The 27,364-nt window shown below is 39.6% G+C and overlaps 1 protein-coding gene across 5 annotated transcripts in view; it reads right to left on the bottom strand.

Moving 5' to 3' along the window:
- LOC306813091 (SAM and SH3 domain-containing protein 1-like) overlaps window positions 1-27,364 on the bottom strand; it is a 515,485-nt gene that overhangs the window by 71,123 nt on the left and 416,998 nt on the right. For all 5 annotated transcript variants that reach the window (XM_079328162.1, XM_079328163.1, XM_079328166.1 and 2 more), the window contains exon 2: window positions 23,835-23,963. In XM_079328162.1, the coding sequence (XP_079184288.1) occupies window positions 23,835-23,963 (129 nt within the window). The remainder of the gene's footprint in view (window positions 1-23,834; window positions 23,964-27,364) is intronic.

The following is a 27,364-nucleotide window of genomic DNA, read 5'->3' as shown; positions in this document are numbered from 1 at the left end:
CCAGGCTAGGAGCAAGAGAAGGAATGTTCAATGTTTTGATCTGGCTCAAAGGGATGAGTGGCAGAGATTGTAATGGATATAGGTTTAGGTCATTGTAACCCATGATTTAAGTTGCACATCAGCGGAATTGCTATAGCAGTAACCACACAAAGCACTGGAGGACAAGTCTTACAAAAAAGCAGTTCCAAAGGTAGCAGCAAATGGATTTGAACTGGCTTTGGTGCCAATAATTCCACACATCACATCACCTCTTCTGTCCTGAATAAACTCAGTGGATATCTTTGGACTTTACAGGCATAGTCCACAGGCTAGGGGAAATAATATCTGTGTATTATAACAAGGGATGAGAAGGGGAGAGGGGGTGCAAATAATGAGAATGTGCTGGATAGTGTGGTACCTGAGAACAATGTAAATGATAATGAAGAGTGGAAAACGTGCTGCTTTTGGCTGTGATAGAGTTAATTTTCCTCACAGTGGATAGTACAAGGCTCTGTTTTGGATTTGTGCTGGAGACAGTGTTGATAATTCAGGGACATCTTTAGTATTTGCTGAGCTGTGCTTACACAGAGTCAAGGCCTTTTCTGCCTCCCACCAACAAAAAGACTGGAAGTGCACAAGAAATTGGAAGGGGACACAGCTGGGACAACTAACCCCAACTGATCCAAGTGATATACCATACCATATGGCATCATGCTCAACATACACAGCTGGGGGAAAAAAGGAGGAAGAGGATGGGGACACTAGGAGTGATGGCATTTGTCTTGCCCAAGGCACTGTTACACATGATAGAGCCCTGCTTTCCTGGCTGAACATCTCCCTGCCCATGGGAAGGAGTGAAAGAATTCCTTGTTTGGCTTTGCTTGTGTGTACAGCTAATGCTTTACCTATTAAACTTTATCTCAACCATGAATCTTTTCACTTTTACTCCTCTGATTAGCTCCCCCATCTCATCAGGGCAGGGGAGTGAGTGGCTGTACTGGGCTTAGATGCCAGCTGGGGTCAAACCACAACACATTGAAGGGCAGCTATAGCAAGCAAGCTCCACATTAAGCCCAGTTAATTTAAGGGCAATATAAAGGCCATCTGTTACTGTCATGCTGCAGAAACCTGGGGCTTCACCATGACTCCTACTTCATGTAACTAAGTCTTCCCAATAATATTCTAAATAAGTGTGAACAGAAACAACAGACAAAAACCAACTCACCAAAAATCAGAAAGAAAAATTAAATATTACAGGCAATGACATAACAAAGCACAAGACCGGAAGTGACAAGAAAAATGTTGACTGCTGAGAAATTTGTAGTAAGAGAAAGACCAAAGCAGATTGTACACTCTAATTCTCAAGGTAAGAAGTGCTGAGCAAGACTTCATCCTGGAGATGGATAAAACACCTGGTATAAAATGCGATCAGCAAAACCATAACAATCCCCAACCAGTTGCACAAAACCCACAGAGAGAAAGGCAGTAGCAAAGGTACAAAAGAAAAATAAACATAAACAACTAGTTTATGAAAGCCCAGAAACCGTGGTGCCTCTCAACATTGCAGCACTGCTGTGAGCAACAACAGTTCTCGATTTTAATCTAAACCAAATGGCAGTCAAACCTTTACAGTGGGGAAAAGCTACTGAAGTCAAACCACTTCAGTTAATAATTTGCTGCTAAGCGCTTTCAGTTCTGCTTTGTCACTGCTGCAATCCCGGGGAGCAAGCGCACTGAGCTGCCTGCCTGCAACAACCCAAGGGTTTGCTTTGGGAAGGGAGCGTGCTCAGTCTTGTCTCCTCTTCCCTCCAGCAAATGTAAATTACGAATGCAAAGCTCCACGAACAAATCACCAAACACCCTGTCTTTGCAAATGCCTTTGTGTAAGCAGTATGACTCAGTTTGCTGGTAGGCACTCCAACGAAATTAATTTACCATGTTATGGAAAACCTGAGCGAGTAAAACTTAAGCTGTACAAACACCTGCAAGAGTTTCTAAATGCCTGGGGTTTTGCAGCCAAGACTTGCTTGTTTGGGCAGGTGCTGCCACTGTTATCGGAGCGTCCATGGTACAAATTCCTCTGCTCAACTGTCTTCAGCAGGAAAAGCAGCCCAAATTTCTTGGAAACAAATCTGCTGCAATCAGGACAGCAACAAAATGTCTTGATCAAAAGCTTCTTTTTTCCTTTCCTGCTCACACTCTTTGTACTTTAGGGTTTTTTCCCAGGTTATGGCCTTAAAAGGGTTTAGTTACACCCTCTTGAGGCTCTGTTAGTGCACAAACCATTTCTTTTGAAGTTTTTATTGTTTCAGATCCAGGTCTAACACAAATTTCTCCTCAACATTACTGTCTCTTATTCAAGATTATGTGAAGTCTGTGAATAAGCATATGCCAGTGGATACAGAATGAGTTGTCAATTATACAAGGTTTTGTTGAAAAACAAGTGAAATAAAAATAGTACATTAGTAAATGTAGCTGAAACTACAGAACAATATCCCATATGTTACACTAGACTCTAATCTAATAGGAACTAGATTAAGTGTATTGCAACGTGCTCAGCATGCTACCCAGCTCTATACAGAAACTCTGGGTTTAGGCACCTCCACTGACTTTCAAAGCAGAAAGAGACACACTGGCATCAATTTTTATTTCCTGTCTCATCTGGTCTTCATTTCACTTACCCTGTGATAATTCTTACACATATATTTTTAATATAATATATCAGAGAAATTGAGGGGTTAGGACAACAAAGCATTTAAGAACATGCCTGGCAACAGTACTAGTGTGTTTAAACCTTGGCATGTTTTTGCATGCTTTACTTAAGTCCTGATGACACAGGACAGTACTAGCAGTAAGACAAGTTAGTAGATAATACAGGATTACCTTCATTTTTCATTGCACAGGATTGCAAGTTCCTATAGAAACTGTAGCTTTTATTTCACAGTGCATAAGCTGCAGTTTCTATACAAGTACTCAAGCCTTGAGAGGATAGATATGTCTTTTTAAATTTGGAAAAAGGGTAAATCACGTGCTGTCTCCAGCATATCCAGAGTCCATTCTTTATCAGTGCATCACATCACAAAAGAAAAGAAGAGAAAAGGGTGGAAACTGGTCTGTGCTAAAGAGTGGGGGCTTCTGTAATGATAGGGAGATTACCTGAAGCCTGTTTCATAATTCAACATTCCTTATAAATTCATGGAAATCCTAACACCCAGGATAACACCCTTATCATTGAGATTCCATGAGGGCTCCTATGACTGCAAAAGTGGATTTAACAGAATTCCTTTTATGTCAAAAATCTACTGATTCTCTGCACTTTTGAAAACAAACTCAAAATCTTAATGAAATTGTAATGCCAAAATCTGATTAATTTCTGATTTGAAGCAATGCTTCTTTCTTGTGTTTCCCTGTCCTTGAAAAGTTCTCAATTCTAGGTTCTTGAAAACAATCCATGGTAAAAGGATATACTACAACAGAGCCTGTTTTAATACCATGTATAGCTTTATTATTACTTTTGAAATTCCAAAACTTAAGCTTAAGTAAGGTGATAAAATTGATTTACCATGATCTTTAAACTTTTTAAACAGTAACTAATTTGCCTCCCAGCTCTCACCTAGAATCAGACACTATTAATTACATAAACTCAATTATTAGCTGTTCATATTAACACTTCTGTTTTCTCACTCCATCCTTCAGATCTAATTAAGCACCAACTCTTTACAGCACGCTTCCCACTGAATGGATTCTCACAGCTCTTCTGCATCTGCCCCCCCCTCCCCCCCTTGACAAGGCCTTGAAACACCTGCAAAGATTCAAAATGCTGCTGCTGTTGTTTAGGTGCTAAAATGTGAGGTTGTCTCAGTAGATCACGCTTGCTCTACTCCCTTTGCTGGCTATGCAAGATATCTGCTATAAAAAGTGTTCTTCATGGTCTCTGTCTGTTTGCCACTAAATTAATCTGTTTTCTTTGCACGTCCTTGGCTTCTCTAGCATTGGCACACACTTGTCTTTTATACCATTCCCTTCTATCACTTTAAGTCTCAGACGACAAAAAGACATTTTGAAGTTTACAAAAAAAAAAAGTATTAGATGATCAGAACAAAAAAACCCGAACAAACTATTTGCTTTACTATCTTAAAAATCAGCTTCTTTGTATCTCTAAATATTGTATCTAAATTATTTTCAACAAAATTTAAAATTGAAATTTATGGCTAGCACTCCATGTAAAATAGGATGAATTACAGAAAGACCACTTCAGTTTTAGGGGCTGGCATGCAAGGCTAATTTGAGCCCATTTCTCTTTCCCACTATTTCTCTCATCTCTCCAATTACAGGTATACTACAAAGCAATAAATTTTGATGTCTTCCACACTATGAAAAGGGAAAGTAAAAGTCTTCATCTAAAAAATTTTCCTCCAGAGTTGTCTTCTGCATATTTTGCACTTTGCATTGCCTCAAGTGAAAAAGCTGCCTTTTAGAGCTGTCTTACTATATACTGTCCTTGTCTCTGTAGGATCTACTCCCATGGGGTTTTTTTCCCCACAGCTACGTACGTAAGAGACATGATTTATGTGGTGGTCATGAAACAGAAATGCACTGCTATTCCCAGGAAGAGAAAAATTAAACCCAAACCTACTCAGTCTTAAGATTATACCTCCAACCAGGATAGCCACTGGGTTCACATCTGTCATACTGCTTTGAACTCTCTCATTGGTACTGCTGAGGAGCAGATCAGCACCTGAGCAGTCAAAACTGGGAAAAGTATGGTGTGACAGCCAAAGGAGAACAAGGCACAAAGCCCAAACACACAGGAGATTGCTTCAGAAGATGGCGTTGCTTGAGAGGAAACAGCTGGAGACAAAATCAGTAGCAGTGCAGTGCTGATGCATCCAAATTAGACTCGACATCACTCAGACTGCTGTGGTCTTCCAGTGGACAGCAAGGATTTTCCTACTTCTTGCAATAAACTAGCTCAGCACAGTGCTGTGACTCAAAGTTCACCAAGCAAAAGAGTCCTCTCTGCTATTCTCATGTGCTCTGGCTGCAAAGAGTCTGAACAAGGCCCTCCAGGATTTAGGAGCCTCAATGACCCAGGCTATGACATCACAGACACTAAAATGCAGCTATTACTTGTGCCAGTTCTGCCCTGAATTGCCAAAAACATTCATAACATGCCTCCTACGGTGCCCAAAGAAAAGAATGAGAATTATCTGTTAAAAGATAAAAAGGAGTCCTCTTGGGCTATGAACCCAAGCAAAAAATCCAAACCCACCATAAACACAGCACAGAAACTACAGTGTTTCACCTATCATTTTCTGTGAATGGCACTACCAAAACAGCAAGAAGGACATACAGATAATAAAAATATTAAGTTCCTCTTTTAGTTCTGCTACCGGCTTTCTGTATTATTTCAGGAAGTTACTTAAATCCTTTGCATCTCAGTATATTTGCCTGAAAATAAGAATTCTTACCTATTGTATTTCACAGATTTGTCAAAGCTGCCAACATACCTCAGAAAAGACAGATGGAGGGGTAAATTACACATCACAGAGTACATCTCCTTTCCTTGGTGTCCTGCATTTGCAGGAGAGGAGAGAACTCTGCCACAGCACCCACCTCCTTGCCAAAACCAGCCTTGAAAGCCAGTGGTGAGGTGACTGCTGAGAAAGTAACCACAAAACACTTTGTGACTGTCTCCCACTCAGCACCACACAAACCTCTCCCCGTAATCTCAGAGATGTGCATCTAATGTTTCTGCCCGTGTGTTTTCATTAGACTAGATTTTAATTAGACCTGGTCACTAAAGGCAGGGCTAGCTATCTCTAGTGGTCAGAGAAAGCAGAAAGGGACAACACAGACAGAAAGGAGTTGTTTTTCAACTAGCCTTTATGAAAGCAAAGTTGGCAAAAGCCCCAGCAAACAGATAAAGTCATGTAGAGTAGGTTAAATATTTCACCCTGCCTGATGTAATTGCATGGCTACTCTCAGGTCCTTGATTTTTACAGTAAATAAACATTTTGAAAAAATAAAGGGGGGAAAACAGAAGAGTACAACTGGTCTTTTAATAACATACCAAATCCCTGAAAACTCATTTTTCTCGATTTTCCCTGCTTAATAAAAAGAGTGTTGCCACATTGAGCTAACATCTCCAACTGTTACAATTTTTAATCTATGCAGCAATTCATGATTTGCTCTTTTCTCAGCTGTATCTGTGATTCTGGATACACAGTCATGTGAAGCCCTGTAGACTTCATGGACTATGACTATACTTCAAACACTCAAAAACCTCAACTAAATTGTCTAACTTAATTTTCATCCTCTAGCTTCCTGTGTTTTGAAAAAAAAAACATTAGTAATTGTGCTCTGAAAGCAGACTTTGAGGAGAATATGTGAGCAGTTAGAACTGTGCCTCTAATTAAACCAATATATTTATGGTCTCCATAAATTCCCTCTGAAGCTATAATGTAATGCTTCTATATGTCAATTTCCTGGTATTTACAAATGTTTTCAAATTATCAGCACTGCCTTGCTGACTGCTTAAGATAAGGACTTCATCTAGCAATGCAAAGGAGACTTAGGCTCTGTCACACATTAATGAGAAATGGGAACCATCCACAGAGAGCTTTCTGCTCCCCCAGAAAAATCTCTCCTGACTGCATAAAAATGTTACCTTTTGTATATTAATTAAAGGGACAGCAACATGAATATACTTTTATTTTCCTTCTTCTGACTTAGCATCTCTTAAAGAGCATGTCCTTAATTTTTGCTGCAACTCCTTCAAATGCTAATTTAGGTTCCCTTGGTTAAGTGCTGCTTTCTGCATTTGAGAGTGCAGAAAGCACATATGAATGAATGTCCTGAAATTTTCATCAAGTTCAGAGAACAAACATTGCTACAATTCAACACTTGCAAGTTTAATTTATTTTCTTGCAATTTTGAGAAAATTTGTTTTGACAAATGAAAATCCAGGAGTGGTCCACAACAAGCTACCAAGAGAATGGGGAAACCAAAAGGAGCAGAACACCCTGTATACCAAATACCAGGAATACCCACTTGCTGTGTTGTTTCTCAATGTCACTAAAGAGACATCATCTGTCATTACTCAGATCCAGTCAATTCCACTGTTTCATCACAGGCTTGTTCCATACCCAATCAAGAAAAAAATCTTTGTCTGTAGATACTACATCAAAACTAAATACTTCCAAGGCATTATTTAACATCTGAATACCTCTGTTAAACTATCTGTAAAATGGATATTTTAGCATTCAGTGCACAGATACAAATCATATCTGTCTGCCTACACAGCAACACCACAGTACCAAGACAAAACTCCTATAAAGTCTGTCCTCTTCAGAGCAATCATAAACCACTACCTTAAAATCTGTTTTCAGAAAGAGATGCCTTGATGACGAAGGGCAGAAGGTATGTTACATGACATGTCCTTACACTTCTAAAATGATTTTTACAGACAAATCAAATGAGCACAGCAGAAATCCACCTTCCTGCATGGTTTTAAACTTTTGATGGAGAACAGTATTTTCCGGAAGAAAGGAAGGGGGGCGTTGGTGGGGAAATACGAAAGTAATTTCAGCAGAAGTTTGTGAATAGGGTATTATTTCATATTAATGAAAACCAGATCATAAAATAGTCTGTGAACTCAGAAACTGGCAGAAAATATATTAAAAATTCTATTAAATATACAAAATCACACATAATAGAAATTTATATGCTTTTATGTATATAAATAATTACATAAAAACTGTATTAAAAACAGTAAGAGTTTTCCTCATCATAAGCTATGTTCAGGATATTGCTTTTGAAACAACAAAAATAAGTCAAGATTCTAAAATGCAGTTCCATAGAACAACAAAATGTCTGACAAGGGAAAACAAGTTGCACAAATAATTTTGTATCAAAGCTATTACATAATGTAAATCTGGGCAATATAGTTCGTCATTTGATTTCAAAGTCATCAGGCACAGGAAGAATGCAACTGTGTTTAGTTTTCAAACATCTCAGGAAATTTTCAAAGCATATACAAAACAGCAGGTATTAATATTACATAAAATTGGAAAAAAAACCCCACTTAATTTTGCAAGTCAATTCTTTTGAAAGGAAGGTTGCATAACAGCTATCGTACTGTCTGAGTTGATTTCTTAATTTTCAAGCAATAAATAAGGCCTTCAGCGTTCAAGATCAAGTAATTAATTACTAAATTTATGGAAGGCTCTACTGGTAAGATCAATAAATGGTGACTTAAGAAGGCATCATGAATAAAACAACTATATAATACTAGTAACTGCACTTGAGAGGATGGCAAAATTTTCTACATAGGAAGTACATGCCAAATCAATCCACATGTAATATAATTTGCACTGAACAAGCTATTTAGCATTTTGCACATGACCTCTGTGTTGAGGCAGGTTAAGCTATCTTCCATTTTTGTGCAAGGTCACTTGTAAATACAGGGTTTTCTCTGGATCCTCCACTGTCACTCTTACAGACTGGGCCTTTCCTGCAAATAACCACAGTGGCATATACTTTCAAAAGGAGCTGACAAAAACACCTCCATCAGTGAAGATGTGATGGGACTGAGCAATTAAAAACAAATTCTTGCCAAAGCTAGTGAAATCTATATGAATGTATACATATTGGCTCACACATAAATATTAGATCAATAAATATATGCTTGGTCTCTGGTGAAAGATCAAATGAGAGAGGTGCACAGAAGAGACTGTTGCCTGCTTCCATTACCAAGGAGCACAGGGCTGGAAGGTACTGTCATTACTCATTAGAGAGAGAAATTTAAGGCTCCATTCTAAAGCAATAAACATGTCAATCCACCATCATTTCTAGGGAAATAACTGAAAAAGTAGGTTATTCTGGCCTAATGTTTGGGAATCAGATGCTGCGTAATATGGAAAACTGAAAGGGACTGCATTTAAACAGAATTACCCAGACAAAGACATTGAGGGTAGGGAACATCTTGGGAGCTGACAGGTTGGCTAAAAAGGATACAGGGATTACAGTGAATCATAAGGAAAGCACAAGCCTTAGTGCCACGTTGTTGTGTAAAGAACCACCATTGTATTACAGATACTATGAATGCTAAAACAGCTTGCCTAGGGAGACAGTGGAATGAACATGCTGGGACATTTAAAGACAGGTCTGATCAACATCTCTTAAGCATGATATCTATCTCAGGGCAAAGGAGGCACCAGGTGATTTTTCAAAATTATAAAACAAAGCCAAGGTAAATTCCATGAAATACAACAGTACTTCTAACAAAATAGGTTTGGTAACACACCTTCGACCACAACAAAAAAATTCAGATACTGTTGCATTTGTGTTTCACTTCTGGTTTTTGCATTTCACACATAATTACAAAGAGAATTTCCACTCCTCCTTTTGAAATAACTGGAAATTTTATCCCAGAGCAGGTGCTGCAAACTTCATCTGGTGTAGCTGAGATGCAAACTGCTTATGGTGATGTCTAATCCAAAGCTGTAAGCATAGAAGTTAAATAAATAGCTTCACTTTTCATTTAGTCTGTGTTTCAAGGGGCATTTTACACATGCACTACCCCAACTCAACAGTCATCAAGGGATTGCAATTGCATAGATTTTTGACCTTTTCTATTTTTTCTATTGTTATTCTGTAGAAGTAGCCTAGCTGGCTGCACAAAATCACTGCTCTCCAAGAGGTAACAACATCCAAACCAGGGAGACAAATACAAGAAAGAATAAGGACTATAGAAGGATGGAAAAAAGCAGGGTGTAGGAGACGCTCATGGAAAACAAAATGAAGTGTGTGGGAGAAAAGGTGCTGTAAGGACTTTGAGTACTAAAGAGAGAAAATGTTGTGACACTTTGAAAAGATGTATAGGTAGAGTAAAATGCGGAAGGCAGGAGGGCACAGGCTGAGCTACTAAGGAATGGGATGAAAGGGGAAAATGATAGCAACTAGTAATAAGAACAGCCTTGAGAACAAACATGGTGTCATGGAAGAAGAGTCAGTAGAGAAAAAACATAGAGGGTCCTCCCTTACTTCGTGTCTCCTGTAACAAGGCAACATCTGATCTCTCACTGAGGGCTAGATGTGACTAATCTAGAACAATGCAGCTTCCTCGGGTATTTTATCCTCTGTCTGCTCTGAGAAAGAGGCTGACAAATCCAGCACTGGTGATCAAAGCCTTTCATCTGCCACTTAGCTGTTCTGACACAGTGGTGGAAATAAAAGTCTTATGCTCAAGCCCAGAAATAAATAATCCATAACATTCCTCATTTGGAAAGTATCTTGCCACTCAACGTAATTGCATTTGTGCTGATCTGAAGCTGCTGGTAAGAGAAAGGATACAAAGATTGATATGCCTGTGTTTTAAGAAATGCCTTTATTTTGTGTAACCCTTTCCTGTAGGCTTATAAATTCTTGCTCAAAAGAATTGACCATGTTTTGAAAGTAAGGAACCAGGATAAGAAACAGATACACATTTTGTAAGCCTTGCTTACCTGTCCAGTCCTGAGATGAGCAACAGCAGGTAAGACCAGGATAAGCAGTGTGATTTGTGCCAAGTAAAGTTAATTTTCTTAGTATGAAGCATAAGGTGACTTTCTGTACACTGTTACTATAGATACTGAACTATACCATGGCCAGAGACACAGACAATTAATAGGTCCCTTAAAAACTTGTAATAGGCCACTCTTAATAAAAGGAGCTATTAAAAATACATTAAATACTTGTGCTTGCTCATAAGAAGTCCTCATTTTGTTTTCATTCCACTGTTCAGACAGCTTAAAGAGCAATTTATGTAAGACAGCCTTTTAGATTTCCAAATCTCCTTAGTGTTTCTATTAGGTGTGAAATGAAAAAAAAGTGCCATTTCCCTCCAGTTAAAAAGGTGAGACAAGATACAACTCATTTTGTATCATTCCTTTTTGGGTGGGTTTGGGCTATAAATAATCTATGTGCTATGGGGTCAGCGCTTCTGTGTTACAAATGTCATATTACATAATTTATTGCTACAAGAGGATATGCATGTATATGGAAAAGGAATTAGATAAACACTGACACCAAATTTTTAGGATTTACACATTGACAAAGTATCTCTCCCCTAAGTAAATGAAGTTGCTCACCTTCAAGGTGCTCCTGAGGTAAGAGATCAATTACAAGGAATTGCATTAGCAGTAGGAACTAGAATGGCACTGGCTAATGTATTAGATTGAATTCAGATTTTTTTTTTTTTTTAAGATGGAAATTGTTAGGCCTCAGTTCATGGCAAACTTGTGATCTCATACAGAAAATATTCCTGTTTTCAAAACTGATAGAGGGTAAAAAGAACTGTGGTCATAAAATGCTAAAGGGAAATAGGTGTAACAGAAAATACAAAAAAAACCATGTCCCAGAGATCATGAAAAAAATTCAAGAACACTAACTTTTTACAGTTTATAGGTAAAGATTTGAAAAGTGCTGTGATAATCTCTAAAGAAAGTTTTATACTTGAAGAGTTGCTACTGTGCCATCAGAAATATCCTTTCAAAGGAATCATCTCAGAGTATGTCAACAATTATGAATTACAAAACATTCCTCAGTACTAGGAGGACCTCAAGATTCAACAGAGAAGAGTTAAAGAAGCCATTTTTGTGAAAGGCTGAAAGGAAACAACAGGTAATCTGCTATAAACCCAATGGTGATGTCTTGCCCTAACTATACCCCTTTCACTGTCAACAAAGGCCACTACAGAATGATACTTGTTTTAGAAATGTAAATAGCTTAAATCAGAAGAATCTCAATGGATTACTAAGAAGAGAAAATCAATTGTGTCTGCACTATTTAGGGAAAACAATAATATTTCCTGTTTCATGTAGCACGGATATAAAGGAAAACACAATGTATTTCCCACCATACTTTGCTATGCTTCCCCTGAAAGTGACTTTTGGCAAAATGCCCATCTCCATCTTCTACTTCATTGCAGAACTCAGTTCCATATCACTCATTCAGACAACATATCTTCCTGCTTTCTTCTCCATTTGCTGACTAAACTATGGTCAGGAAAGTATTTATATTTTTTGTAATTTTAAAAAACTAAAGAAATGCATTTAGGATGCAAACCTTAGGGACAATCATGCCCTTCCACTGCTCCAAATAAAGCTATAATAAAGAAGATACCTTCTGTATTCTTAGGTTTTTCACTGAACTTCTGCAGTTTATTCTTAAACATTAACGGTTTTAATTCCTTCTGTCGTTTTGTGAAGCTGGACCAAGACAGGGCTAACTTCAATTTTATTCTTTTGTCCCTAGGTGTTTTCAGGTGTATAAAACCCTCTAAGAAAAAAACTGTTCAACTTTTCCATTACTTTGATTTTCAATTCTTTCATTTCTCTTTTCTCATTAATTTCATATTGGAGCTTGCAAATTTCCAGAGCAACGTATTGTAGTGGCAGTCAGAACCTTGACTGTGGCTCACCATTTCTCCTGCAGTACCTATAATGAAAAGGTCAAAACTGGTATTCAAAATTCCCTTCTCTAGCCTTGTGCCTCATCAAATCAAGCCTGCATTATGGCCAGTGACCATGACAGATTCACAGAAAAAGAGTGCACTGGTGAGTGAAGATGTTTCTGGCAAGAAGTGGCAACCATTCCAGCTCTAACTCTTAATGAATTATAACCTTTTTTTGTGCCTTAAAATGACCAGTTATGCTATGTTACTGTGGTTTTTTTTAGTTATTACTTATTACCATAAGTCATGTTACACTATTACAATATTCTGGTCCATGCAGAAGGTTCAGGGCTCACTCAAGCACACGTATCTTGCTGTCATGTGGCACTTTTCACCCTTTGCAGCCACAAGAGTGCATAGCGTGTTCTTCTGTACTCCAGCTTAGTTTTCTAGTGACCTACTTACCCAGCCTTCTAACATTTCATTCCTTACCTGCACAAGCAAGCAATGACCAAACCTCTTCCTTTCCTCCTCTTGCACCTGACAAATGCAGTGAGAGGTGCCAGCTCCTGGGGCACCTGCTCCTGACACTCTTGGACTCCTTCTTTACCCCACACTTTTTGCCCCAAAGCTGAGGCTCCTTCCTTGGGCACATATCACCTCCTGTGCCTCAAAAAAAACGCAGATCCAAACAAAATCTACAAGAGTGGAAAAAACTGAGTAGGAAGCTCTGAAGAAGACAAGTCCAAGTGCCAACAAAATGTACACCTTTCTTTTCTCCTAATGTCCTTTTCTACCTTCAGACCAAAATTTCAGCTAGAAAACTTGATGGCTACTTAACTTCTGTAAAAACTCTTTATCTTAGCCAATATGTAAAATACTGAAAAGAATGTACTTTATTTTTTTATCTACATGTTTTTAACAACATATGTTCCATGTCTAAATGCATCCTGTCATTCAGTCATGGAAAGCTTTATGTGATACTTCATACTTCCATGTTACCAAATACAAGTGTAGAGTTGATGCAATTCTTTGTGTTACATCATTCCCACTGTTTAAACAAAATTTGAAGAACATTAACATTTCTTAGTAAATTAAGATGACTTCTATCAAACATCTGTGTATCTTTCAGGAGCAAAGGTGTGAGTTTACAGGTACCACCTGCAATTCAATAGCCACAAGAAAACTAATCCACTAAGGCTAAACATAATTCAGCTCCAAGGAGGAAAACCAAAGTTACCAAGTACTTTAAAAGGTTCACACAGCCTAGCATTAAGCTAGTCTTGCTGTTAACTTGAGAGGCTACTCAAAGAAAAAGAGATCAAGGGAGATAATTTCTCTGCTATTGTCTATCCTACAAACAAAACATTATCCAAACTAATTATGGAGTTAAAAACAGCAATCAAGAAAAATAAACTTGAATTTTGCTAGAGGGTCAGTAGCTTAGTTCCTTTTTAAAGTATCATCCTGATGTGAAGTAACCAAAATATATAAAATAATTAAAAACATATGAATATAATTATATTATTTTATATATAAATGTACAATATAAAAATAAAAAAGGTATCAAAAAACATTGGGCTAAGATTCACATTCCTACTCCATTCCTGTTGAACCGTGTTTAAAATATTTAAATTTTTTAACCTGCAAGTGGAAAAGAAAAGATTGACTAACTTTGTGAAGATACCTGCCTGGAAGATGAGATGTTGCTGTTCCCACTGCTACACCAGGAACTGTTTACATATGTGAACAGGGCTGATGAACAGATAAGGTTAAGACAGAATATTAAATTGTAGAGCACTGTGCTTCAAGATAAGAGTTCAAATTTCCTCAGGCAGAGGGAAGAACCAAACTTCGGTTTTCTACAGCAGTGGATCAAACCACCACCTCCTACTACTTTGCACACCATGCCCTTCATCTCACACTTTCCCACAGGTGTTCAAAATGAAGTATCTCATTTGGGGTTTAACAAGAGCATTTTTTTCAGTCATCACCAATTGACATCATGCCAGTGAAAGAAGCAAGTTGAAGAAATCAAAGAGTCTCTTCCACAGCACCTCTGCATTTCTATTTTCCCTGCCATATGTCAGACAGTTATTTCAAGTAGAGGCAGGATGGTAGGAGAGATGGCTGGCAGTCAGCTACTGGCCTAGAGAACTAGACTCTTCATCAGACCTCCACATTCCACTGCAAAGGGAAGTTGCCAGACCAGGAACACTGTAGAGTCTGGCACAGTTTTGAAGTACATCCAAATTTTGGTTTTTTTAAAGCGTGGTCTGATGGACTGGACTTGAGGCTTGAGCTGCAGGGCACCCATAGTATCTGTCACCCACTGGCTGTGCACTGCTTCACTGGCCAGGATCTGTTTACAGCTACACTGGGATACACCACTGTGTATTATTACATTGTTCAGAACTTACTATAAATTTCAGGTTACTCTGTTGCAAATTTAGCTACAGAGGAGGAATTAGGGAATTACACAGCTAAATCTTCATCAGTGGCTGAATCTCAGGGAGGCGAGGCTTAAATAGGGATAATGATAGTAAAATTACCAGCTTCAAAGGACACAACTAAGGTTAATTAATGTTTTTTAAGGGTTTTAAGGGTGGAAAGTGCTACACAAAGGAGAAATAAAACTCTTTGGTGAGCTTCTGTGTAGGCTAGCAACTGAATTATGTAGCTTTCAACAGTTAACCATATGAACAAAACAAAGCTACTCTGATGATTACTTCCGTCTTACTTTCATTTGTGTGACTTTCTGCACCTGGCATATGCTTCAAAACTTCAAAATCTCTCTCTTTGTCAAAATGGACTTCGACTACAGCTTAATCTTTGCTGGGCTACCATGACCCTGATATTAGCTCAATTGGTTAAAGCCTGGTGCCAAAAAAACCCAACCCATCAAGGTGGTGGGATCAATCCCTTTATGGACTCTTCACTTAAGAGTTGGACTTGATGATCCTTGTCAATCTCTTCCAACTCAGAAGACTCTGATTCTGTCATCTGTGGACATACCAAGAGAGAAAGCTGTGAGAAACCCCAATTGTGTGCCCCTGGAAAGGGAAGGATGGACTTCTTTCAAATACTGTTCATCAGCCTATTTTGTCTTAAAGACAGCTTACAGATTCTGATTTTTCTTTTGCTTCCTTTTTAATTTTCCAATTTATCTGGATGTTTTATGAATAAAGCCTTATGTGATGAAAAGCTTGTCTATTTTTCCACATCTATAACCACTGATTCATTATGATGCTACTCCTATCACTTTAAATGCACCCAGGTACACAATTCTACTGCCACTAGTTTCATGTGAATTGTAAAGCAAACAATTGTAACTGTGGTCTTATCAGGAACTTCAACAGCAACAGGCAAAAGACACTGACAAACAAAAAATTACCAGTATGTGTTTCATAACGAGCTTATGAGTTCCAAATTTTGCTAATCATTTCAAGTCTTTCTTCTTTCATTAGTTTCTAATCCGTGACTGATGTTATTCATCATGCCCACAAGCAATGCAAGAAGTTAATCCCTCTGATAAGGAACTGAAATGGAATTCTTTTGAACATATTACCTGTTCATTTTCATATCTATGTTTTTACAGGATTATTGCCTTTCCCAACTTTATTTGCTTGAACAACCAAAGAAGCCTTAGAATCAGGTAAAATCTGGATGAAGTAATCCCAGATTATTTTGTTCCCTTATGTAAAATAAAGCTGCAAACCATTTCTCCATTGGGGAAAACTTCAAAATATAAATCCAGGGGGATATGACATATGGGAGTCAGGGAGTGGGATTTCCAGCTGATAGCCATTCCTTTTCATTATTTTGTGGAAAACAGATTGATCATTCACCAAAGAAATCATTTCTCTTCAAACTGCTTGAGTTCTCCTTCAAACACAAAATTCACAGAGCATCTTGTTTGAAATGGAGCATTTCTCTGTGTGCTTCAGGCGACACTGCTGAAACAGGAAACCTACACAACACTGAGAGAAGATAAAGCACAGAAAGATCAAAGGAGAGTAGCTGTGGAGCATCTAAGAACCTAGACCATGAAGAGCAGGGCCAAACCATCAGAAAAGAAAAAAAAGCAATCAGTCCCTTTGAATTCACAGATGGAGCCCTGCCTTCCTCTGGGCATCTTTGTTGGAAGAGTGTCCTTCTTCTGCAGAGAAACAGACATTCCAAACCACATCCAGATGTGCACTGATACTCACGATGTGTTTCTCATTCTCCTCACAACATGCTCTTGATCTATTATTGATGAAGACCTGTTTGTTTTGCTTAATGATCTTCAAGGCTGTTACAGCTCTTACAGGTAGGATTTTTCAACTAACCTCAAGACATCTATCTTGAGCAATATCCTTACTATTCCTCAAGGACACACAGTGGTGTTTCCCTACTTGGAAACTTAGAAGAAGCAGGAGCAAGTGCTGCAATTAGTTGATATTTGAAATTGCTGCCAGCTGTCTTCAACACAGATGGACTGGTGAGCAGTGGCTGGGGAGCCACAGAAGGAGAGAACAGAGAGGCTGCCTGGGGAGTCAAGTTGATGCTATGCAAAGACTGAGAAGAGTAATCTTAATAGAAGACATTACATCTTTTAGGTTAATTCCTCTGTTGGTTTAGCTGTAATCACATTACAAAAGTCTGACACTTCTAACACAGCCAATACACATTGCTGTCCTTCTCAGAGTAATGCCATTTAGCTGAGTATCTTGGAAATCCAGTAATATATGAATGGCAAGTTGGGCTGCACATGACAGAAACCACTCACCACAGAGTTTGGTTTGTTTGAGTTGATTTTGTTTGTTAGTTTTGGTTTTTCTGGTTGTTTTGTTGGGGTTTTTTGCCCTCAGAGATGCACCCTAAATGGAAATTTGATTTGCTCTCTTTTTAAACAATTCTATCCATTTCAATGAAGTTTACCAGCATGATTTCCAGTTTTGCTGTCACTTTTAAATTCTAAGGGAAGAAAGGCAAAAAAAAAATACACAAAGGGAGCTAAAGTTCATCAAACAATTACCCCTTCCCTCTACTCCTCAGGCTCCAGTGAGATTAAATCACAGAGTTAATACAAATCTAGTCTGGCAGTTCCACCAGATCTGTGCATTTCTGGCGAGCACAGTAAGAGCACGGTAAGGATATATTCAAGTCATCTAAGGCACAAAGTAAAATTCCTGCTGTATGTAAAGGGACAAGAAAATGATTACAAATGATGTTAGAAGATTTCTCCCCTCCACAATTACCAGTCAGACTGCCAGAAGTGAGGTATCCTTTCTATTTATAATTAATATTATTTTGTTTATAACAGTATTGCCAGCTCAGAAAAAAAACCAATCAAAAACCAATTATCTTTGACAACCTATTTTTCCTGTAACACTGACATTATCAAAAATACTTCACAAGACCAGAAGTGTTTAACAGAAGATCCTCCTCCAAAAAGCAAGGATCCTCCAAAAGTATGAAAGGAAGATACAGCCACCCAAACCATCACAGCTGCAAAGTCTGCTGAGTCTCCAGCCTATAAATGAACAAATTTTGCCTAAGGGATTATTCATAAATAGCCTTCCAACAAAAACAGTGGTGAGACTGCAGGAGATCATTAGCTTGCAGAAAGTGGAGAGATTTTTACTTAGTCTGCTAGTATTAAGTGAACTAAGAACTGTTTAAGTATGGTATTCACTTTACTGCATACAGAACAAGCCTTGCTTTGTTTTCCTGTTTAATGCTAGCTCTAAATTTAAATGCCTTTGCTGCCTTGGTGTATGATATGAGACACTAAAAATAGCCTGTCTGTTCCAGAATTTCCATTGTGTCTACCTTTGAAAAGTTACATTAATGATGAAAATGTTGCTATGAACTTAACTTATGAAGATAAAACACAGAAAGACTGAGACCGTACACGCAGTAAATTTCCATTAAATATTTTCTATGTGAATCTATTTTATATACCTCATACTCAAGCTAAATATCCCCTAGTTCAATCTATACTGAGGGGAAAAGAAATCCATAATGATGCCTGAAAGTCCACACTTTTTACTTTTCCTGTGTGTCTGTCCAATCAGGCCTGCAGACTTCAAAAAAATTACAAAATCTTATCTCTGTGCTCTCCAGATTTTTTTTTTTTTCTGTGCTGCAGATACCTTTTTAATTAAACTCAGATGTTGTTTATACTTTGGAGAGCCTCTTGCAGCCAGCAAGACAAAACAAAACAGTGGGATCGTGTTCCAGTGAGATACAGAAGTGTCCTCTCAGGACAGATGGTAACAACAGCCATTACTAAATTTGTAAAGCAGAGGTGATCATTTCATAGCAGGAATAAGCAGGTTCCTGAATTATTAATGTAAGATGTGAAGAATGGTGTTCATGAATGACTAGTGTCAGCTATAAAATAGACACAGACGTTCAGCATCCCAACTCCAGCTTTGGTGGCTAACTCCCTTGAAGGTTTTTAAATATACATAAATCACTGACTGCAACTGTTTTGGGTGTTTTAGTATGCTTCAGCAAAGGCTGGCTAGTTTCTCAAATAGCCTGATGGTACTGCCAACCAGTAGTACTATATCAGACAAATGCACCTCTAAAGAGGAAAAATCATTATTAGTCTATCACTCAAATTACTAATTACTCTACTTTTGCTGCTTTTGCTCCTCTTTTTCTTGCTGGACATAGAATTTATATGTGATGCTATAATGTAGATGGTCAACTCCATCTGTAATCAAACAACTGGTTCTTGAGCATCTTTTAAAACCATGCACAGATAAGACTCAGAAAGACTACATGGATGTTGGAAGTAGGACAAGAACCTTATGATGATTTTATGTTCATTTCTATTTTCTGGATTTGCCTGTGTACATGTGCAGGTACTGTAAAAACACATGGGATTAGGCAAGGCAATTTTTTCAAATATATGCATTGTACTTTACCACAGTGTACAGAGAGATATTCTGAACGCTTCCCCTTCTACACAATGAAATTAATTGCACGAATGTGGGAAAAAACACACTACTGTGCCATTTAGTGCCCCAACTGCAGCTGTCAGAGTCGATCAGAAATCTTCAAGTCATTCTTTGACTTCAAGACCATAAGCTAGAATACAGACCTGGGCAGCAGCAGTTAGCTGGCCACTGTCAATGATAGATGAGAAAACAGAATGTAGTTTGCTCTTTCACAGCTAAGTCAATGCTATCCTGCCCTGCTGACAAGCAAGGCAAAGGTGCTTTTGACAGTGAGTCAGGCAAATATCACCCCAGAGACACAAAGGAGGCAGGTCATCTAATGGTTTGTGTTGAAACATATCTTGAAGATCATCTAGTTACAATCTCACTGCAATAGGGTTGTTCAAAGCCCCACCTGATCTGGCTTTAAACACTTCCAGGGATGGGACACCCACAACTTCTCTGTTCCAGTGTCTCAGCCCTATCACTACATATCCTTGTAAAAAAGTGCCTCTCCAGTTCTCTTGTAGCCACCTTTAGCTACTGCAGTGAGGTCCCCGGGAGCCTTTTCTTCTCCAGGCTGAAGGAACCCAGTTGTCACATCTTTCCTGTGCTGGGGACCCCAGAACTGGATGCAGAGCAGAGAAGAAGGGAAGAATCGCCTCCCTCGACCTGCTGGCCACACTCCTTTTGTTTAAGCACACGATCTGACTGGCTTTCTGGGCTGTGAGCACACACTGCAAGTCATGTCAAGTTCTTCATCCACTAACACCCCTAAGACCTTATCCCCAGGGCTGCTATTCATTTGCTCTCCTTACAGCCTTTACCTGTACTCAGGATTGCCCCAGCCCATGCGCTGGACCTTGCATTTGGCCTTTTTGAATGTCACGAGGCTTCACACGCCCATGTCTCAAGCCTGTCCAGGTCCCTCTGGGTGACATCCCTTCCCTCCACCATGCTGACCACTCCACTCAGCTTGGAGTCACCAGCAAACTTACTGAGGGTGCACTTGATCCCACTCTCCCTGTCACCAGCAAAGACGTTAAACAGCAGCAATCCAAACAGTGATCCCTAAAGGAACACCACTCGTCACTGATCTCCATTTGCATATTGCGCCATTGGAGTGTGGCCATCCAGACAACTCCTTATACACCTGAATGGTTCATTCATCTAATTCATGTCTCTCCAGTTTAAAGACAAGGATGTCACTTGAACAGTTAAAAAACACCATCCTCACACAATCACTTCTCTGGCCATAACTGTATTTTAGCAGATGTCCACCTCAATACCACCAGTTATACATTCATTATGGGCCTGAAAATCCACTATATCTACTCCACCTGCAGTTTTTCCTCAGCCAAAAGCCCACATGGTGTACAGGAATAGGCCAAATGCTAGGAAATGTGGGCAACTCCCATGCTGTTCACAAACATTAGTGTCCAAACCCAAGCACATTCTCCATTACAAAAACATAGGCAAAATTCCAATCACAGAAAGCAGTTATCGTGTTTAGGGACAACTAACAATCCTTGACAGCATTACTCTTTGGAAAAATATTCTGGGTTCAGCTCCATCTGCACCCACTGTTTTGTTACAAGATATGCTGCTTTCCCAAACAATTTCACCAAGTGATTTTTTTAAAAATTCAACTTCAGAGCAGGATATCTAGACTGAAATGGTCATGTTCTGATAGGAAAGGCTGGAGAGCTGATTAGAAAGTACAATATGCAATCAAGATATCAACACTTGCACCCAAACAGCTTAAAATTATTTCAAAGTGTACAGAAGCAGCAATAAACAGTTCATATTTCTGTCCTTCCAGTGGACATGCTACAAAGGGCAATCTGGGCGAGCCGGTGCTAAATACATGTTCCTGCCAAAGCTCTGCCAGCTGAGGCATGTCTTTGTTATTACACAGCTCCTCCTGACAGGGCCTCTCTCTGCAGGGCTTAGAGGACACTTAGACTCCTGGGGTGACCTGCTCTTTGTGCAGAGCATTCAGTGAAAGGAGCAACCTAACCTTGGCCTTTTATGTTTCTGCTAAGTATTTTTTGCACTCAATACTGCATTTTTATATGGATTCAGTAACTGTCACTCCAGCAAACCCCTGAAAATCTTCAATAATACTCCAAGCATGTCAGCTCTGCTGTGTCCACTTCACTAAAGAGAGGGAAAAGACCATTGGGAAGGGGAAGAAGAAGTGATACACTGCCCACCTCCAGCTCTGGCACAGCTCCACTGCTGGGAAGAGAGGGTGTAGAGACAGCACTTCCTCTCTTCATCCCTGCTAGAAGAGCAGTGTATGGCAGAGCAAGGTCAGGCTAGACTAACAGACCAACAATACTGACACATTTTGGAGCCACATATATTTGCTATCTGGCACTTTTTTTTTTTTTTTTTTTGTTTTGTTATCGTAGCACATCTGGGATGTGCATTAGGGATTTCCCCCAGCATTACTTCCCATTCACTATCCCCAAACATCTGTCAATGCACTACCTTTCCTCAAGGTATATAGACAGGAGAAACACCACAACAAGTGACTCACTCTTCTGTTCATCACAGTAAAATCACATTCTGGTCTACATGGCCATTTCCCCCTCCCTGTGTAGCTAAGTCAAGCCTGTCTGTTTATTGATGAGAGCAAATTTCAGCTGCAGTCAGCACTGTTTGGATGTGGCTGTTGGGCAAGTGAGCTAGTATCTATAGTCTCATATGCTATCAGCAAAATGGCTACCTTATGTCTAGAAACTGTATTATAGAGTGACAGATGCAGCAAAAATGGAGCACTAATTTAATTTTCAACTGCATTGTCTCCTCTCTGACCTGACAGTTCAACAAGTCATCACTAGACCACTAGAGTAAGCAAACTCAGTATCAGAGGCACTGAAGAGAAATCTCCAGGCTGTTTTTCACACAGCCACTTTCTCTGACTATAGCTTCTCTGGAGTAGAATGAATCACTCGATGGTCTGTCTTTGGTTAGCTCACATCTATTTAAACCAGCGTGAAGATCCGCACCTTTGATGTGAGTTAATTAGGCTCACATGGCTTTCTCCAGCCTGGCTTCTGCAGCTTCAGAAGCCAAGGGAGCCAAATTAGGCCCATCTGTCTAAATGGAAGGGGTCCTCTCCCACCATAATGCACACTCCATTACCCAGCACAGGAGCTGCCTTCCAAGAGCACCAGGAAAATGGGTTTCATTGCTGCAAACAGCTACTGAGACTACCAGGTGAGGGGGTTTTCATGAGCACCACAGTTCTCTGCCATCACCTTCTCTGCACAGAAGCCTCAAGGGTCTGTCTAAAAAAGAATTTCCTGCAACAGCCTTTGTTTAACCCTTGGAACTTCTTGGCAGCAACAAACCTGAAAAAATTTTGCTTTTTTTCTATTTAAAACTACAGAAGGAACCAACAAACTTCAGTGGGGCAGAGGATGATTCCCTGTCTTGATTCTGCAGCCATTAATTGTTTAACTGAAGTCTGTAGTCTCTACAGACTCTGAAAGCCTCTCAGATGGCACCCCAAATAGAAAGAAAGTAGCCTTAAATAATCCACATCATCAGGTACAGCTGTTACCAGGGCACTCTCAAGGACTTGTGCCTGTGCCTGGCAAGAAGAGTTGGGAGATTCACCTGTCAGAAAAGACAGTTTCATAAAGATCTACTGGTATCTGTGGGGAGGTTATCAAAAAGGTGTGTGGCATGAGAACAACAGACAACTGGTATAAATTGCCATGAGGAGAATCTCATAGAATATTATTTTAAAATAGAAGCTTGCTATGAAGATAGCAAAGCAGTATTAACAGCTTTCTCAGAGATGGTGCAACATCTGCATCCCTGGAGGTCTTCAAACTGAGTCAGATAAAGCCCTGAACAACCTGGTTTGAATTCAGTGTTGACACTGCTTTGAGCTGAATGCTGGTTTAGGGACCTCCTGAGATCCCTTCCATCCTGAAAGGCTCTGTGACCCTGTATCACCTGCTACAGGTACTATAACTATAATGCATAAAACAATGGAAGGGGGTTTGCAGAACTGTGGACATTTGGGAGCCTGGAACCAGTATTTGCACCCTGTACTTTTGAGAAGCACCTCTCTACAGTTTATACAGTGCAACTGAAAACCTGCACAGTGTGATGGTGCTCACACTGGCAGCATCTTGGAGCAAGGAAACTATGCTTTCATCAGACAGTATCTTGCCTCTGAGAGTTGAGGATTGCAACCAAATATATGCAAGCGAGAAGTACTCTAATTAAAGAAGAAATAAGAAATGCAGACTCCAAGGCTTAATGAATCATAAAAAATACCTAGAAAAAACCTAATCCAGCTAATTCCAAGTGTTTAATTGAGTTGGCTGAAACGTTTGCATGCGTGAACACAACCATGTAGTTATTTCCCTGGGTAGAATTCTTCAAGCTGTAATATTGATTCTTCATCTGGAGCATGAATGGCAATTATTTGTTAATAAAGTTGTAACTTTATTACATACCAAATCAAGGTCTTGAGAAACCCTCCGCTTGCGCAGCTCTTCCATCCTCTCACACACATCTGTGAAGCAGGTGTTATAGTAGTCTGCATACTGCTGTGCCAGATCATCTATATTTCCTAGTGACCCGTCCTGCAGGGAAGACAAAGGAAACAGGTTAATCAGTTTTAAAATCCTAATGTAAAGATAGCACCACAACTATGAAGGAAATTCTCTCCTGCAGCACATCATGCTCAGGTCATCCTCTCCATCCCTATCTGAGAGCACATGAACAGCAAGAACAGCTGGGAACTGCAGTACCAGAACAGCTCCTCACAAAAAGGTGGGACTTTGTTAATTCCTGCAGAGAGAAAGAAGGGAGGGACAACAATGCACAGCAGTGGAACAACACATCTCCAAGCACTACCTGCCTCAATTCCCTTCCACCAGCATATACTCATACTGCACCTGGCTCCTCCAAGCAGCAGATTTCGAGAGCCAGTCTTTACACACATTTCACTGACCTCACCAAGAGTAGCCCTGCTTTGTGACAATGACTAACTGCAACTAAAACCATTACATTTCTTACCAATACACCATATCAGTCAGACTGCAAACAATGACACCCACAAAGACACTCTGCCAGTTGGTCTTTTAAGATGTACTGGAGGTAGCAATGTGGTTTGCTGAGACCCAAATGTCTGCTTTGCAGGACAGGATTGCTACACTGCTAATAAAATGGCTATAGCCAGAAATTTAATTGCAATAATCTGTTAATTACAGTCCAAATTCATACTTTAAAAATTATTAATTAAGGAAAATAAGACCAAAACAATATAAGGGCTGAATTTTAAGTGTCATGATAAAACCTTTTCAAACATCAGATATGTATGCTGCACCTGTGATGTGAGGGGGTGAGCAGGAACAATATGCACACACTTAAGATAAGTCCAAAAGATGGGATGGAGTAATCTTGTGCCCCTGTTTGTCTAATTTATGAATGAGCATTCTTTAGGAAGTAACAATCTGCACTCTGTGCCTATACTGACAGAAGGACAAGAACACATTGCAGACTATTATTTCATTGCTGCTGTTAAGAGATGCACACACATAAACATAAAATTATGTTATGATTATTAAAAGAAAGCTAAGCAATAGAGAAAAATGTAAAAGTAATTATGCTAATAATATACATAAATTGCAAGGTTGAGTTATAGCATATGAGCCAGGAGGAACCCTTAATTGGTAGCCACACCTTACTGAAGCTGTTGTTACTTGGAAATAAGCACGTGTTTCCATTCTCAGGGTTCTGGACTATGCTGAAGAGCTAGGTTTGCTCTAATGAAGTATCACTTCCAGAGAACTGGAAAAAACACTCTAGTTTCAATGAAAGTGAAAGCTGATAAAATCTCAGAGTCTGTGAAAATTACTCTCTACTCTGTTAAAGTGTAATTCCACAGGCAGAACAGTTATCTCCTGAAACTTTTGCAGATTCACCAGAAACTTCTGCAGAGCTTACATTCCCAAAATCTAGAGCAGCCTGCATTTTCTCAATACTAGTGGATTCAGTACAGGTGGAAAACAATTTTCATTGTCACTTGTTGAAGCAGCAGAAGCAAAATAACTAATCTAAATATACATATATATACACACACATTTTATCCCCTGCCCCCATACTAATGTATTTTTCTACTGTAGTTCCTATCTCTCAACCTGCCAAAGATCTCACACAGGAGATGTTTGAAGCATTAAAAGATTTGGGTCCTTATACAAATACACTTCTGGAACTTCAGACTTTCCAGAGCTTTGGACAAACAACTTCCTGTGCAACCAAGCAAATGTATAGTTTACATTACATGGGGAAAAAGCCAGCCCCTTTGAGAACACCACAGTGTTACCCTTTCTACAGGAGCCACCTACTACCTGCTCACAGAGGAAGCCTATGTCTTTCTCCAACCATCTCCTTGACATCCATCACTTCCCAACAAGCTGGGGAAGAAACCTGGACTCTTTTCCTGTACCACAAGTTCCACAAGTTTCTCTGTGCCACTGGACACTCCTCTGGTGGCTGAGGGTGTGCTTTCTGGTCCCACATGGACTATGTGCGGCTTTCAGTGTTTAAACACTCAGTAGGAATAACCAGGGCTGCTCTGCTGGGGAAAAAAATGAACATCAAACTAAAAAAGCAACCCCAAAACTTAACCTTTATTTGTTCACATTTGTGGGCAGTAGGTGAACCTATATGACCTATAGGAGATGACATGACATCTGAATCCCAGCTACTCAATCATAACAAACACCTCTTTCTAAAGGATTATCAAAAATTCCTACTCTGGAGACACTTCCCCAGCCAGAGTCTTTTTATTCCTCAGTAAGCTTTGCAAGTCAAGAATACTGAAGGTAGAAACAGTAATGATAGAAAAATAACACAGGGAAGCATCATTTTACTAGAACAATATGAAAGCTGCCTATCAGTCTATCTCCTCTCCCAATTCTGGAAACCATACATCCCGTAAAGTTAACCTGCTCCAAAATGCGCATAACTTTCTAACATGCGAAGGTAATTCATGACTTTGAAATTGCCTGAAATAGTCCAAATCCAAACATATCACATGAACTTTAGCTTAGCTGAGAGCCAGACAGAGCTGAGGATCTCGGCAGGCTCCAGTGCTCCTCCCCACACCTTCTCAGACATGTGGTCACAGACCATTTGCAGGACAGCAATGGCACTGCCAGTGGATCAAACACAGCTCAACAAGTGCTCATTTTTTGCTTGTGCTGGCGTGCAGATCACTGTGCTATTTTTAAAGGTATCCTTCAGAAGGCTGAGGGCTTCTGACTGTCCCTAGAACAAAATTAGCTCGATTGCAGCACCCCAATTAAAGCTCGCAGAACGTGGGTGGCCCCACTGGCAGCCAGCAAAGAAAGGTCTATTCACAAGTGACCCAGTCCACCAGTGCTGCCATGGCCAGAGGAGCAGAGCTGCAGGCACCAGCCTGCCTGCCTGACAGCAGGGATTGCTGCCAGTGCTCAGGGCTTGCATGAGGGGGCTATGCTGCAAAGGAAAACAAGCTTAATGTCCAGAAAAAGATGAAGGAACAGAAAAAATCCCACAAGATCTCAGAGAGGAGAACAGACAGCTGACACACATACTCGTTACAGCCCTGCCACAGGCTTTTGCTGGGTTACCACACTGAGGGTGGTAAGAGTTTTTTGCAGTTGCCATTCTGCAAAGGCTGCATGCAACCTCCTCACGAGATGTGGACAGCTTTGGGGTTTGAAACCCCATAGTTTCAAAATTAGAAAAAAACACAAACATTTGCTTTTGCACCTCAACTTTCCAGAAAGGTGCAGTGCAAAATACCAACTGATGGATTTGCATGTGTGCCCAAGAGCTGCTTTTGTAGTTTATGCATGCAGACCATGCAGAGAGCATTGGTTTTGTTTAAAGAATACGGATACATCAATCAACCCAAGCCAAAGACAGCAAGCATCTCACAACCCGCAGCATCCGCACATGTTTCATGTAAGTAAATGTCATAACTTAACCAATT

This window comes from Erithacus rubecula (genome assembly GCF_903797595.1).
Source record: "Erithacus rubecula genome assembly, chromosome: 2".
In the NCBI taxonomy this organism is placed as follows: Eukaryota; Metazoa; Chordata; class Aves; order Passeriformes; family Muscicapidae; genus Erithacus; species Erithacus rubecula.
The sequence above is the reverse complement of the archived record's forward strand: the minus strand, read 5'-3'. Positions and strand labels throughout refer to the sequence as shown.